Source organism: Aythya fuligula, chromosome 25, assembly GCF_009819795.1.
Source record: "Aythya fuligula isolate bAytFul2 chromosome 25, bAytFul2.pri, whole genome shotgun sequence".
Classification (NCBI taxonomy): domain Eukaryota; kingdom Metazoa; phylum Chordata; class Aves; order Anseriformes; family Anatidae; genus Aythya; species Aythya fuligula.
The window spans coordinates 2,953,912-2,969,592 of record NC_045583.1 but is presented as its reverse complement, the minus strand read 5'-3'; the positions used below and the strand labels follow the sequence as shown (position 1 = coordinate 2,969,592).

At 61.9% G+C, this 15,681-nt stretch overlaps 2 protein-coding genes across 2 annotated transcripts; both read right to left on the bottom strand.

The window, feature by feature from the left end:
- Positions 1 to 88: 88 nt before the first annotated feature.
- Positions 89 to 5,855, bottom strand: TNNI1 (troponin I1, slow skeletal type). Its single transcript, XM_032203005.1, has 6 exons — positions 5,793 to 5,855; positions 3,165 to 3,206; positions 2,539 to 2,670; positions 2,364 to 2,453; positions 1,748 to 1,924; positions 89 to 196 (listed from the first exon to the last, which is right to left on the bottom strand). Exons 1-6 carry the CDS (start codon positions 5,853 to 5,855, stop codon positions 89 to 91), a joined length of 612 nt encoding a protein of 203 aa, XP_032058896.1.
- Positions 5,856 to 11,350: 5,495 nt separating this feature from the next.
- On the bottom strand, positions 11,351 to 12,101 carry PHLDA3 (pleckstrin homology like domain family A member 3). Its single transcript, XM_032203205.1, has 2 exons — positions 11,750 to 12,101; positions 11,351 to 11,472 (listed from the first exon to the last, which is right to left on the bottom strand). Exons 1-2 carry the CDS (start codon positions 12,099 to 12,101, stop codon positions 11,351 to 11,353), a joined length of 474 nt encoding a protein of 157 aa, XP_032059096.1.
- Positions 12,102 to 15,681: the final 3,580 nt, after the last annotated feature.

Genomic DNA, 15,681 nt, shown 5'->3' with positions numbered 1-15,681 from the left:
GCCTCTTTGGGGCCGTTCTGCATTGCCCCAGCCACAAGCACAGGCAGGGGATGCTGCAGGGAGCAGGGGCGGACGGAGCCCCTACCTCTCACTGCCCTGTGGGGGACTTGGCGGCGTCGAACATCTTCTTCCTCCCCTCCATCCCCGACATGGCCTCCACGTTCTTGCGCCAGTCGCCCACTTCCACGGGGCGCTCCTGCCGGGGGGAACGGGGACAGGGCTTAGTGGGGGGACAGCCGGCAGCCCCACACCATCCCACCCCACAGTACGGAGCCCTGCTCGGGGTCAGCAGCTGCCCTGCTGCAAATCCCCATGCCCTGTGGACCTGGGGCTGGCCGGGAGCTCTGGGTGCACGTGGGTACCTGCCCAAAACCTGGCTAAACTGCACCGGGAGGCACGAAAATCCCAGAAAATCTCTTTAGGAGGAAGAAGCCAACACGTGGGACTAACTCCAGAGCTACACCAAATGCGAGCAGAACCATTTTCTGCGCCCATTTTCTGCGCAGGAGGCTCCCAGCTGCGCTTCCTCCCAGCTCTCGGTTGGGACTGGGGTTGCTGGTGATACTGGGAGAGCCCAGCAGCCGCGGCTGGGGCAGAACGGGGAGGTGGAGGCTGCCCTGGGAGCGTGCCAGGCACCGGCCCTGCCAGCCCACAGGCATTCATAGATTACGAGCCGTGCCCCAAAATCATCTCACGGCATCTGCAACAGACTCAGATCTGTTCACCGCCTGGCGTTGGGATCTGTAAGTGCAGTTTTCTGTCCGAAGGGCTGAAAACATGCCCTACTAGCAACACTGGGGAAAAAAAAATAAAAATAAAAATAAAAAATAAAAAATAAATTGTTGTGCTGCTGGGAAAGCAGCACAACTCTTCTTGGGAGGTGGGGGGGGATCTTTACATCCCAACATTGCTGCTGCTGCGGAAAGGACCAAAGGACCAAAACATTGCAATTCCTGAACATGGCACTGAGACAAAAATCCCCCCCGGTCTTTTTGGGGTTGTCAAAGTGTTCTGCTGCAGCACTGCCGGGATGTCCAGCCCGACAGCCAGCACGGTGACAGGATTTGTGCCTCCTCGTGGATATTTAGCCCGTGATGTGCTCAGGACAGTGAGCCAGGATGAGGTCGAGGTGCAGAGCTGGGACCCTGGCCCCTCAGGGTGCCATTTCCCACCTGGAAGCAGCGACAGCTCCGGTGGCTGCTGGTGCTGTGTCCCCATGCCCACATCCCACCCCTCGGAGGGGCTCAGCACCCCTGGGTGGGTCTGGGCACCCCATGCTGCCCCCAGTTTGGGGGACAACTTTCCCTTCTCATATCTCTGCAGTCACTAGGACTGGGCTGCCTGTCTCAAGTGTGCTCGCTGGGCTTGCTTCCTCTTATCTAATCTGGGTCTGGGAGTCTCCTGGGTTGTTTTCTGGGTGTGATTGCAGTAAACAGGAGCTCTGCTCGTTCCCAAGAAGACCAAAGACCAAACTCCCAGCTCAGCAGGTACACCGAGGGAGCTGCAGTACCCCTGCTGGAAGGGCCCCACTCGTCCTGGGAGGGAAGAGCATCCCCGAGGCAGCCACAGCTCTCACTCACCATCGTCCTGCAGCTGCCTGGCCCAGCCGAACTGCTCCCGTGGTGCCATGCAATGGGCACAGCACGCTCACAGGGAACGAGGACAACCCTCAAGGCTTCCCAGGGGACCTTGGAGAAGGGCGAGGGCAGTCCTGGGAGCCCTCTCTGCCTCTGGGAGAGCGACCCACCTTCTCCGTGTCCTCCTTCTTGACGGACTTCAGGTTGGCTCTGAGGTCCATGGAGACCTTGTGCTTGGAGCCCAGCAGAGCCCTCAGCATGGCATCGGCGGAGACGCGGACCCGCCGCAGGGGCGGTCGCTTAAACTTCCCCCTCAGGTCAAGCACTTTGATTTTCAGGTCCTTAATCTGCGGGAGGAGGGCAGGGGAGGGGGTCACTGCCTTGCAGAAGATGCCCCTGTGTGTAGCAGGACTCTGCTGACCCTGAGCCACAGCTGGGACAGGCCTGGCCTTGGGGACACCTCCACCAAGGGACCGTCCACCCGAGCACAAGGCTCCCCCTGCCTCATCCCAGCTGCTTGCATGGCAGCCGGACCACCAGGAGCTCTTGGCCCTACAGGTGGTGCTCAGGGGGGTGAGGAGGTTGCCCAGGGACCCAGGGGACAATTGGAGCTCCCTGAAGCAGGGACAGCCCTTGTGCTGAGCGACGTCTGGGCCCAACATCACTTGTGCAGGGCAAATGGCAGCCCTGAGGTAAGGCTGGGGCACATCCCGTGTCCCAGCTCAGCCCAGTCCCTGACAGACCCCCACCAAGTTCACGTAGCAGCAAGCCCGTCCTGCTGCCTACCTCCCTGGTGTTGTGGTTGCACTTGGCTTCGATGTCATATCGCTCCTCGTCCACAATCTCAACCTTCTCGTGCAGCTCCCTGCACAGGTCCTGGGGGCCAAGCACAACAGGGGAGTGGTGAATGCTGGGGAAACCCAGAGGAGCCTTGCTCCACGCTCAGGACACAGAAAAATACCTGGAGCTGGCTCAGGGAGAGCCCGCTGGTGTGCAGCGGCGTGACGCGCTCCGCCAGGTACCTTTCCTTCTCTGACTGCTTGTCCACGATCTCCTGATCCCATTCCTCCTTTGCTTTTGCCAGCATCAAGCTCTGTGGACACAAGCAGACGGCGGAGATGTGAACATCCAGGCTCTTGCATCCACCCCACAGCCTCCCCACACAGGGTCTGCGGGTGGGACGGGGACGTCCCCGCCTGCCCCCAAACCTCCCCTCACTGCCGCTGCCCTCCCCAGGTCCCTGCTTTGCAGCAGCACACATCAAACCCCCCTCCACAGCCTTCGTGTGGTGACCCCGGAGGCAGGGGAGCGGCGGGGCTGAGATATCAGAGGGCTGTGGTGGTCCAGGTGGGTGCCGACCTCAGCACTTTCCTGCGTGGCTTGGCTCTGCCCGAGACCTTCCCAAGGGGAGATTTGCTCGGCGTGTCAGCCGCAGGGCCCACAGGAGGGAGGGTTTCTGAGCCTACGAGGTGGGGACGGGAGCTGCTCCCAAAGCCCACGTTGCGGCCGTGCCCCATCGCTGTCCCACCAGCCCCAGCTCCGTTTCCCCAGCCAAACCCCAGGGAGTTTCCAACCCTGAGGACTCACCTTCAACAGCAGTTTGCGCGAGGCTGTGATCTTGGATTTTCTCTAGGGGAAAGGGGAGGAAAGAAAGCTTTGAAAACAAACTCAGAGCAAACGCAGGGGAGCATCAAATCACTCCGAGAGGCAGGGCACTTACCTCCCTGCAGGCAGGCACGCGTTCAGGCAGGAGCAATAAGGAAGGAGAAGAGAGAACGGGGCATCAGTGAGCAGCAGGCAGAAAGAGGAGGCAGCAAAGCAAAGTGGTTGCAGTCGGTGTCCTTATTTCTGCGTGCAATATTTGGCTCCTACAAGCCAGCCCAGTCTGCAGCCAGGCTGAGAGGGCTGAACTCTCTGGAAATGCAGTTTTTCTGAAGACCAGCCCTCAAAAAGCCAGAATTCCACTCAAATGTGGCAAGTGAGCTGTCATGGTACCCATTTTGCCAGGTCCCCGAGGCTCGGGTCACAGCACCCTCATCCACACCTCCCTGCTCAGCCTGGAGCCTGGCCCTGACGGGGCACAGAGGTCTCGAGCACTGCCTGGACCCCATAAAAAGAGACGGGATCAACCAGCACAAGCAGGGAGCATTGAATGACAGCCGAGGGAAACCCCTGCTACTTACGGCTCTGGCATCGTGGCTTCGTGTTGTTCTCCTAGAAATAAATAAATGCAAGAATAAATAACTTAAAAAGGGAATGGAGCTGAAACAGGTGAGCGACTCTCAAAGCTGAGCTCCCCGTGGAGCCACAGGCTTGCAGGAGGGATGGAGCGAGGGGCCATGGCCACGCATCGCAGATTCCTTCAGCATCCACATCCCCATGAAATACTCACAGTTTCATATTTTAAATACTCTCGGTAACCCTATGCCCCAGCAGCAGCTGCAAAATGCTGTTCCCCAGCACTGCCTCTAACACCGCCCCTGCTCGCCCAGAGGCCAGGTGCTGCGTAAACCCGAGGGATAGAAAAATCCAGGGGAAAAATGCCAATCTTTTGGAAAACGCCAATTTTGCTTTCCTCTTTCCATCCGGGAGTTACAAACTGAAGACACGTTTCAGAAAGAAATGGCTTTCTGCAGTGTTTGGTTCTGTTCCTTTGAACAAGGCTGAGATTTTTTGCCTCAACCTTTTGCATCCCCAAGAATTTGGGAAACATTTTCAACAACCCCAAAGATTACTGCTGGGAAGAAAAAAAAAAAAAAAAAAAACTATTTCTGGTCTCCTGGAGTAGCTCTGAGGCATGCGTGGGGGCTGTGCTGAGCAGATCCCAGTGTTTCAGGCAGCACTTCACCTCCCAGCCCCGTCCACTTGTCCCTGTCTCCTCCCCGTCCCCCGCTGCCTTGCCAGAACTGTGGCTTGAAGGATTGCAGCTGGCGAGGAAAATGCCATAAAATCCCAGCAGGAGCCCTCTCCTTCGGGACCTGCCAGATCCCTGGACCTACAAGGAATAACTCCAAGAACTGGAGATAAATATTTATGTATATATACATATGTTTAGCAAATCCTCATCCATCAGTTGTAAGCCACCGATTTCACTCCTTTTTGGAGGTTTTTGGTGACAAAATGAACATCCCAGAGGACACACGAGGAAGGCGGCTGCTCTTGGCTGACATGGGTCAGTTCCCAGCTGCTCCCTCCCAATCTTCCCGGGGGGGCAGCGAAGCCTTTGGCTCCCTGGAGCTGGGCAGGGGCTGGCGGAGCCGCTCGGCGTCTCCCTCCTTCCCCGGTGGAACAAAGCCGCAGTCCCAGGAGCTGGCACCCACACCACACCTCAGCCCGGTGACCTCTACCAAGGTCAACCAAGTTTTGGGGCCAAACATTCCTAATTTGACTTCCCAGAGGGCAGCCAGGGCTCTACCGAGCAGTAAGACGCGCCCAGCAAACTTGTGTCAGGGATTTTGGGGCTCCAGCCAGAAATAGAGCATCCGAAAAAGACTTTGCTCTCTGATGGGGACAAGAGGATCTGGGCAAGTTAATTCTGCAATGCCTCCATCCGTGAAAAGCTTAAAAAGCGTATAACAACTTTAAATCACAGAAAACCCCTTAATTCCAACACAGCCAGCCCTGACACCCCCCCACAGTGCAGGGGCTGGAGGCAGGCTGTGTACAACCAGCGCGATGCCACGCACGCTGCTCGCACCCCAAATTCCCCTCCCTGCTCCCACCAGTGACCCTGAGCAGTGAAACCAGGATGAAAGGGCTAGTGCTCCCCAAAATGCTCCCATTTACCACTTTTCAGGAAAATTCAACAAGCCTCAGCTGCAAAGCAGCCGGGGCAGATACTTCTCCCCTTCTCACCCAGCCTCTCTCCGGGAGCAGAGGAAACCTTTGGCAGATGCAGGTTGCACCGGGCTCTCTGCCAGACCCAGGAGCACCCCCCCATGAAGAAGTGGGAGAAATTCAGCCCAAATTTGCCTGCTGGGGGGAGCCAGTCCCACTGCTGGGCGACCCCAGCACCCGCAGCACGGCCGGGACCGGGATCCCTCTTACCTCGGTGGTGCCTGGTGTCAGCGGAGCCGCGCACTGCGGGGCCCGGCGGCGGAGGGGGAGTATTAAACCACAGGCGGCTTGCAAGTGGTCAGTAAAAATAGCACAAATCCCCTCTTGTGTGCACACGTTTGCTGCGAGCCCCGGCGCCCTGTGACGTGCGGCACCCACCTGGGGCACGGCCTCGAAGACGGGGCGCCACGAGGCACCGCACGCGCGCGCTGTCGCACCCATGTTTTATTGCACCCATGACCCCCGCGCAATTTGGGGAATTCCTGGGCTCTCCGTGGACGGTTCACCCTGGTAATTCTGGTGCTCACTGCCCGATGCCCTGTGCGTGCACGTGTTTGTGTGTGCACGCAGCTGTGCCAAGCCAGGCTGACCAGGGGCGCAGTGCCCGTGCGCTTTCCACTGTGCTCCTCTCCCTTCTGAGCTGGAAAAGCCCTGCAAGGAGACAGAAGCCACAATCCAAAGCACGGCGGTGCTTTTTCCCTGCAGAAAATCTCCTGACATGTTTTTTGTTTTTATGAAGAAAGCCTCTGAAGGGAGATGGGGGCGGATGGCCAGGCGAGCTGATGTGCAGGCGCCCATGCACGGCGGTGCCTGCGTGCTGTGCAGCGCTGCAAGCACACAGCAAGATCCCCACGGGAGCACTGGCCACGGGGCTGTGGCTGCAGGGGGGCAGGACAGGGCACACCAACGAGGGCCAAGGGGGAAAAACAGCACAGATTTGCTTACACCACCAGACCGGGTGGCTGCTTGGGACCGACGAGGGGGCAGCCCCCTTTTTGTGGGGCAGCACCAGCCAGACTCGGTCCTCCAGACCCAGCACAGCCTGGCAGGTTGGGATGCTTCAGTAACTTCCAGCCCTTCATCAGCCCTGATGTTTTCCCCGTGAAATCACTGAAAATTAGCAAAAAAGCTGCCATCTGCCCCCCGCCCCACAAAGCCGGGTGTCCCCGCTGCAGGAGGCTGGGGCCGGCAGCACCTGTTCCCAGGGTATTTTTAGGGGCAAGTTTAGGAGCAAACAATTCCCAGCGTGCGGCCCAGCAGGGACAATGCCTGGTATTTTAATCCCGAGGCTATTATGGTCGTGGAGGGACATGCAGCTGCGTGCATGGGGCAGCTCCATGGTGGGGGGGACGAGGAGAGCCCCGTGTGCCACGGAGCATGGGGTGCGCGGCTCCCCCAACCCCTTCCCCTGCCGGGACACCCCGAGGAGCTGTGCCATGGGGGCAGCAGCCCCCAGGATGGTGTGAGCTTGGTGGCAGTGATGGGTGGCAGCGGTGGTGGCAGCAGCAGCAATCCCATCCTGACTTCACCTGCTCTGGTCCCAGCACCCAGAGGTCCGGCACTGGATCTGCCCCTGGCGCTGCAGCCCTTTATAAGGCAAAAAGCCCCGCGGGGCCGTGCCTCCAGCATCTCCCCTCCGCCTGGGATTGTTCCCTGCCGCAGAGGAGCCAAATTTAGCCGGTGACAAAGGCGCTGCATTCCCCGCAGCCCTGCCCTGGGGACCCAAGGGCTCGGTGTCCGCAGCGCGGGCGATGCTTGGGATGCCATTTGCTGCGGGCTCAGGTTTCCTTCTCTGCTGGGACCCGGGCTGAGGAGGAGGGATGGGGTGGGGGCACCCCACAGCTCGGGGCTTCGGTTTCAAAGCCCTGAACTCCAGCCAGCAGCCAAAGGGCCGGCAGGAGCCCAGGGTCTGCCCATCTCTGCTCCAGCTGCTGTGACGAGGACATTTGGGGTCCTCACCTCTGGGTCACGAACAGCCTCGAGATGTGGGGCTGCTTTCTGGGCTGGCTCCTGATGCTATGGGCGCCCCTCCGAGCTGCTGGTGGGTAGGACGGGGACAGGCTGAAAGCCTGGGGGGGACCAGTCTGAGACCCCGTTCCTTGTCCCCCAGTGTTTGGGGCACACCAATTAAAACCAGGGCTGCCACCGAGGGGATGGATGCCAGCAGTGAATTCCCAGAGCTGCATGGGGAGGTCAAACCCCCTGGGACCAGCGGCCTCTTATAAAGGGAGCCATCAGCTGCTCTGCCTGTGCTGACGGGCTGACACGGTTAAGCAAGGACGTTGGTTTATATATTCTAAAAAACATTCCGGTTTTCAGCCTTAGGCAAAATATTTTGAAAGACAGAGAGAAGAAGGATAAAGAAAAAGAAAGGAAAAAGAAAGGAAAAAAAAAAAAAAAAGGAAAAAGGAAAAGAAAAAGGAAAAGGAAAAAAGGAAAGAAAAAGAAAAAGAAAAAGAAAAAGAAAAAGAAGAAAAAGAAAAAGAAAAAGAAAAAGAAAAAGAAAAAGAAAAAGAAAAAGAAAAAGAAAAAGAAAAAGAAAAAGAAAAAGAAAAAGAAAAAGAAAAAGAAAAAGAAAAAGAAAAAGAAAAAAAGACCATTCTCAACAATCCAAAATTTCAGGCCCAGACACTGACCCACTTCTAAAGCTCTTCCAGGGTATTTCCAGGCACTGCCACCCACCTCAGCCCCTGGACACGTCTCAGCATCCCCCGCTCCTGCTGCCTGGGCACAGCAGGGACAAGGGGACACAGGGACACGGGGACACGGGGACACGGGTGTGTGTGAGCTCTGCTGCCGCCCTCTGCAGCCCTGCCGCCTGCTGCTCGTGTCCCTGCTGGTGGCACGTCCACCGCTCGTCACCTCCTGCTGGGACACCACGGCAGGACATTTGGGATGGGGTGCCCTGAGCAGCTCCTGGGCCCCGCAGCATCCCGAGCATCACGCCACAGACAGTGGCGCTCGTCCTGCCCCCGGAGCCGTGCCGTGGGTGCAGTGTCCCCGGCTGTTGGTGCCCCACGAGCACGGGGCAGCTCCAGCACAGGCTGCTTGGGGCAGGCTCCGGGGTCCAAAAGGAGATTTGGTCGCTGAAGGATTATAGGTAGGGATGCTCAGCACCAACATCATTTTAGCAGCACCCGAAGGAAGCCAGCTACTTAACCCAATGCTGAAAAGAATACAGGGAAGACGTTCGGCTTGCCGTGATCGTGATTTCATTGTTGCATTGAACAGCACCCAGAACCTGCACCGACGTCCCCTGGAGCAGCGCGGCAGTGCCAGGGCTCACAGCAGGAGCAGGCACGGCCTCTCCTGCCCCAGAGCATCGGCACCACCACGCTGCAAACCCTCTGCCAGCCCCCAGCAGCCATCGGGGGCACCCGGCCAGTCCTGGAGATCCTCCCGCACCCTTTCCCACCCCCTGGCGCTGCACAAGGGCTGCCAGCACAGCACCCATGGGTGCTGGCCCCAGGGGGAACGGGGGCACCTCGGGGCTGGGAGCCGTGGAGCCAGCTTTTCAGGCTCCTGCCTTGGAGCTCGGGTGGCTCCGGGCACTTCACTCTGTCCTGGGGCTCTGCCTGGTGGCCCCCAGCATCCTGGTGCCACCGGGACTGGGTGACTCCCACCCCCCTTGCCGTGCCTCAGTTTCCCCACCTCCTGCAGCGTGAGGAAAGCTTCCCGTGTGTCCTCGCTCCGCTTTTCGGGCTGGAAGTGCCCCGAGAGCTCCCTTGCATCCCCACTCTGCAAGCAGTCAGCTCACCATCTCCGGTCCGGACCCACAACCAGCACCAGGTCACCGGCACTGGGGATGCACCAGACGCCGTCCCTTGTCTCTGCTCTTCTCTGGCCAAGCCTCTCAGCTCTTTCCTTGTTTTTCAGTCTCTGGGTGACCTTTTCCTCAGCCCCCGCAGCACGCTGCCGAGGGGATTTGCTGGCACGCAGCTGGGTCTGGCAGGTTCCTCCTGTGCCCAGGAGGCTCCGAGCCCCAGGGGACCGGGCTCAGCTGCACCTTGGGGTGCGCAGGGCGATGGGGAGCTTGGGATGGGGATGGAAAACCTCAGCTTTCCCCATGCCTGGACCTGAAACCTCATCTTAGCAATTTGCCTCGCTCTTTCTGTCCCTAAATTTCTCTTCCTAAATCACCGGAATTTCTACCCAGCTCACTGGTGCCCTGACCGTGCTGCTGCCTCCTGTGTCAGAGTGCAAGGGAGGTGTCCACGGCCAGGGCTGCTGTGTGCACACCCCCATGCTGCCCATTTTCCTCCCAGCTCTTTGCTGGCACTTGGAAAACAAAAGATATTTATTCACGGTGAGCGGGAGAGCAGGAAAGCCAAGACCCAGGAGTTAGGGCCCCCCAGGCTGGTGCAAAATTGAGAAAACCCCTCATGCTGGTGCTGCCACCCCTGGGTGCTGCTCCTTAATGGTTCGGGCTTGGGATGCTCGCAGGGCCTCACACGAGCCCCGCTGAATGCCCCAACCCTGGGAGCTGGGGCTGTATGAGAAGCCAGGAAAAATCCCTGGAGATGTCTTGTGGGCACCGACACCGACCACTGACACCAAGAAGTGTGTGGGGATGGGGTCTGGGGGTGCTGGGCTGGCCCACGTGTGTGAGCATCTGTGTCCTGAGCATCTCCCCATAGTTTGGGCCCCAGGAGTGCGAGTCGCTGGAGCCCCAGGAGCCAGAAAAACCCCAAACCTGGGGGGGCTTCAAGCTCTGAGCCTCTGCTCCCCAGCACCCCCTGCACCCCCCATGCTGTGCTCCCCCCGGTGCGCTCCTCCCGTGCAGAGCTCAGCCCAAGAGCACAGTTTGGCTCCGGCTGCACCCTCAGTGCCCCCCGCTCATCTCCGCTCACAGGCAGGGGGGGATTTAGCAAACCAACCTCCGAGGGCACGGGAGGAGAAAACGAGTGGAAAACCACCCGGCTCCTCATTCCCAGGCTGCTCAGAAAGCGCCCGGAGCAGGCAGCGGCCGTGCCACCGTCCCTCCCCAAAAGCCACCCGGCGCTGGCTTGGCGCGGGGCCCCGTGGCCGTGGCACAGCCCGGGGGACATCGCATCGTGCGGTGCTGCCGCGTTCCCACGCAGCCAGGCAATCTCCCAGCGGATCTGCAGCGCCTCCGGCCGCGGGGCTGGGGCTCAGGCTCCGGCTTGCGGAGCTCGGCAGCTCCAGGCGCTCCGTCGGCGCTGCTGCTTGTCGGGGCAGAGCCCCAGCGCGAGGTCTCCTGCAGAGCCAGGCAGCCGAGCTCGTCAGCCACCTTGGGAAGCCCTGGGGACAGCGGGAAGGGGACCCGGGAGGTTGGGGGTGAGGAGGGGGGTTTGGGAGCCCGGCTGCGGGATGCCGGTGGATTTAGGGGGATGCCTCCAACCCGTGAAGGTCTGTGCAGGGTTTGTGCTCTCCCGTGCCCTGCGGGGCCCCACAAAACAAAGCAACAAGAAGGGAAGCAGCAGAAGGGCCTGTTTGGGGATGTGCTCGGTACAAGGAGTCCCCAGTGCCCCCACAGCCACGTCTCTGCACCGTCCAGGCACAGCAAGCAGGGGTCCCTGCTGCAGCAGCTCTCCGGCCCCTTCTCAGCGTGGGGGCTCAGGGGGAGCCGCGTCCCCTTCCACGTCCGTCTGTCCCAGAGCTCACCGCTCTGCTGCTTCCTTCGGGCTCAGCCTCCCCCATCCCATCCCCTGTCCCGCAGGAGAGGCCTAGGGGGTCTCCGCCAGCCCGCCACAGTCCTGCCCACGTTGGCCGAAGGACAGGGGGCCCCCAGGTGGGGACATCACCTCCGTCGTGTCCAGAGCCCCGTGCGGTGGCCCTGGCTGTGTCCTTTGCCCTGTCGGTCTCAGTGGATGCGGCTCAAGCCCTGTGGCTCCTCCGGTTCCTCGCTGTCCTGCCCCAGGAGGGAGAGGCCGGCGCCTGCGCTGCCCTCCCCGGGACCACCAAGGGCGGTGGCCTCAGTTGCCGGCCGGGATCCCGTTCTCCCCGCCGCCCGCCGAGCCGAGCACCGTCTCCATCCTGCTCCTGGGATGCTGCGGGGCCGCGGGCTGGCCCGGTGGGGCTGCGTCGTACTGCACCACTGCGGAGAGAAGGCGCTCGTCACCCACACGACCCATGCTATGGGGCAGGATCAGGCCCCCAGGGGGGCTGGGGAGCAGGATCGGCTGCGGTCCCCACCTTCATCCCACCTGCACCCCCCCAAATATGCATGCAATGCCCATACCCACCCACGGGACCGCCCTGGCCCTGGGACCACCGGTGCCGTGATTCCCCCGGGAGCGCCCTGGGGGCTGGATGTGGCCCCTGGGACAGGATCCCTCGGGTCCCCCGCGCCCCGAGCACGGCGGGGCCGGTACCTGCTCTGCAGCTGTGCCGTGCCCGCACGATCTGGATGGCCTGCTGGTTCTTGAAGCGGACGAGGCCCATGGTGATTTCGGCGTTCCAGCCCGGGTCCTCCTGGGCGCAGCGGAAATCGATCTCGTGGCTGTCGTCCATCACCACGGTGAAGTAGATGTGCCGCTCCTTCCACTCCACGCACTCCACCGCCTTCATGCGGGCGAAGCTCAGCTCCTTGCGGCGCGAGCCCTTGGGCTCGAAGAGCTGCAGCCCCTTCTCGGTCAGCAGGCACCGCTTCTTCTTCCAGAGCTGCAGCAGCCCCCCGCTGCGCTTCTCCAGCACCCCCTCCCGCAGCACCTTCTCGGGGGTCATGGCAGCTCCTGGGTGCCGCAGGATCCTCAGCTCCTCCGGCCGAGCATCCCCCGACGGGGATTTCCAGCCCCCCCAGCCGGGCGCCAGGACCCCCCCCGGCTCGGTGAGGGGCTCAGCGCCCCCAGGATCAGCCCCCCGGCGGCTCTCAGAGCGGGGCAGCACCGGGATGCCCCATGCCGGCCGTCCCTATCGCCGGGGCTCTGCCTCCTGCCCCATGCAGCGTGTGGGATCCCCGGCTCCGCGCTCCCCAGGATGTGTCGCTGCACGCCCGGCCGCTCTCCCACTTGCATTCCTTCCCCGCCTCGCCTGGCCCCTCCTGCCGTGCAGGCACCCTTCACGCCCAGGCGAAGCCCGGCCAGGCCCGGCACGGCCCCGCTGCACCCACCCCGAGGGTGTTTTTGGGGTGCCCGCAGGCGGGAGCAGCCCCGAGGCCCTCTCTGAACCCCACAGGACTGCGGGGGGCGGTGGCAGTGGGGACGGGGGGCGGCGGGTGCAGCATGAGGTGACCATGGGGCTGCAGGGGGGCAGTGGCACCCACACGTGGGGCCAGTTGGGGAAGGGGCTTGGGGGGCACTCCTGGACAGGAACGGGCTGTGGGGTGAGGTGGCAGCTAGGGCAGGGGGCTACGGGGCTGGCACAGGGGGCGATGGGGTGCGGTGCCACCTGCAAATGGGGCTGTGGGGTCAGCGCAGTGCCACCGGGGGTGCGATGCTCTGGGCACTGCACCGACCTTGGGGGAGCTGTGGGGACCACTTAAGCCGTCCCAAGGAGAAGGACTCGATGTCCCCAGCCTGTCCCGCAGCGAGGAGCAGCACCCCCAGCCTCGTGTGACCTGCAGGGAGCGGGGCTGGGGCAGCACGGCACAGCCCGGTCCCGCCGGAGTCCTCCCTCCCCGCAGGCAAAACCCCGGCGCCTTTCCAGCCCGTCTCGTTCCCGGCCACCGCAGCTCCTCTGTTCCCGTGCCAGCGCCTGGTGGAGGGCTTGGCCCGGGTCTGCTGCCCCCGGGGACACCTGGGGACACCGTGCTGGCCCTGGGCTGCTCCAGAGGGGGACAGTCACAGCCCCACAGGTGGCTGGATGAGCCCCTGGAGATGCTGAGGGCGCAGGTCCCTTCACCCTGCGAGGGCTGGAAGGGGAAAAAATCCCCGCGGAGCCGTGCCGGGGTCACCATCCGGGGCTGGTGCCCGCCGGGGGCAACGCTGGCAGCCGGCGTGGCCGGGGGGCAAGTCTGCAGCCCAGGAGAGGCTCCTCATTATCCCTCATTAACAGGGCAGGGCCGTGGCTGCCGCAGCCAAGAACTGGTTCGTGCTCCCCGGGGCCAACCTCGCCACGCTGGCACGGCTCCTGCCCGTCCCGGGTTTCGGGATGTCGGGCGGCCCCGGCTCCTCCGCGGTCCCCAGTGACCCCACCGGGGCTGGGCACGGCCGGGGGTCACCCCAAGCACTGCTTTTGGGGGAGCAGAGGTGCCTGGGTCCGTCCCCCCAAGGAGCACCCGGGGCTGTTTTCCCTCACACTGGCAAAGCTCAGCTCCAGGGATGCTGCATCCCGGGAATCTGGGGAGAGGTTTGGGGGCTGCAGTTCCCAGCTCACACCAGCCGCTGCAGGCTCCTTCCTCGGCACCTGGGGAGAGCCCAGGGCTGCCAAACCCCCAGCCCTGCTGCTCACGGCCTCGCCACCACGGCGAGATCATCTTCCCACAGCCACGGAGGTAAAAGAGCTTCGGCCAAGGCTTTCTCCACACCTCTGTCCCTGGGTGTTTGGGGACACCCTTGGGTGCAGCTGTCCAGACGTGTCCGTGCACAGGGAGCAGTAACCAGCAGAGGATAGCAGACGGTCGCAGCCATCCCAGATGGGGCTGGGGCATGCCTGGAGAGCCCCTCTGATCCCAGTTGTTCTCTGGGGTCTCACCCCATCACCTCCTCCACCCCACCCCAGAGCAGCCCCAGCGGCGTCCGCCCTGCCCTGCCCAGGCTGGCACCCCCTGCCAGCAGCGGGGATTTCAGTCCCGACCTCACCCTCAGCCACTTCAGGACAACCCAACCAGCGATAACAATCCCTGGGGGCAAGGTCCCCGTCCCAGGACACCGCCCAGGCTCTCAGCTGGGGGATATTTGGGGCTGGGAGCCGAGCAGAGACCCACCCGCGGTGGGCTGCAGCATCCCGGAGGGCTTGGGTGCTCGGGAGCATCCCCAGGAGCAAGCGAGCAGCCTGGGGGCGGCTCTGCCGAAAATGCCCAGCAGAGACGAGCCCCAACCAGCCCCTGGGCTGTGTTAGCACGAGCTGACAGGCACTGAGCATGGCTCTGAGCCCCTGGGTGCCCCGAGACGGAGACAAACAAGGGAGGCCAGTGGGGAGGAGCAGGCAAGGTGGAGGAGAGGCCGAAGGACTGCGTTTGGTCAGCCGGGGGATGGCTCGGTGAGAACAAAGTGCAGTTTTCCACTGCTTGGAGGAGAAAAACACGGAGAAAAGGGACGCAGAAGTGCACAGCAAAAGGACAAGAGACAACAGATCTGTGTGCCACAAGGGGGACTGATGCTCACAAGGAGCCAAACGCGGTGATGGGAGCTGCACTGGTGGCACCTCCGTCTTTGGAGGGTTCCCGACTTGACCGGACACCAGGAGCTCTGCTCAGCCCTTTGGAGCTGGCCCCACAGGGCAGGCGGCTGGACTGGAGACCTCCACGGGCCCCTTCCACCCTCTGCCTTTCAGACATCCCAAAAAAAAAAACACCAAACCCATCAGTTTTCCCAGCTTTCCAGGTCTCCAGGAGCCAGCAGCCTGAGCGGAGCCCACCACACTCGCAGCACGCCAGCAACCCCCTGCTCCCTGACACCTCCCCTACAGCTACAAGGAAACGAGCCCGGAGCAAGGCTTGCTCTGCCTTTATTGACTCGCCAGCAGCGCTTGGACGGGCGCCCAGCACGGTGCAGGCAGCTGCAGCACGGCACCCACCCCACGCTCACGGAGAGCACAGGCGGCTTCGTCCCCCCGTGCCCCCTCTCCGAGGCGGCCAAGTTTCGGTCTCTGCACCGCGGGTGCTGCCCGAGCCCGCTGCTCTCCCTGCTGCTCACACCCCTCCTGCACCGGGTGCCTCCTGTCACCACCTCGGCCAAACCCCAGCCAGGCAAATCCAGCCCAACCCGGCCAGGAGAGGCCTGGGGGACAGGCTGGGTGATGGGACGGCGGTGGAGAGGATGGCTGGGAAGGCAGAAAGGGCTTGCTGCCCACCCCAGCTGCCCAAACGCCACATGAAAATCAAGGGTGGGTTGAATGGGAGAAAGTGCTTAACTCCATAAAGGTGCCCAAGTCCTACCCAAGGGATTTCTGCCTCTCCTGTGCTTCTCCAAACACCACCCGTCCCGTTTGCCCAACCGTGTTTACAACCACTGTGCTTCAAAAAGCACCAAAACTCCCTCTGGAGCTCACCAGGGATAAACTCTAAGCTGCAGCGAGGTTGATCCTGTGGGTATCTCCCACGGGTCAAAGGAGAGAAGCACGGAGAGAAGGCGAAGTGTTTAGCTGAAAACAAATTAAACCTGGGAAGCTGCCAAACTGGTGGATCACAATCCAGGGTGCTGCA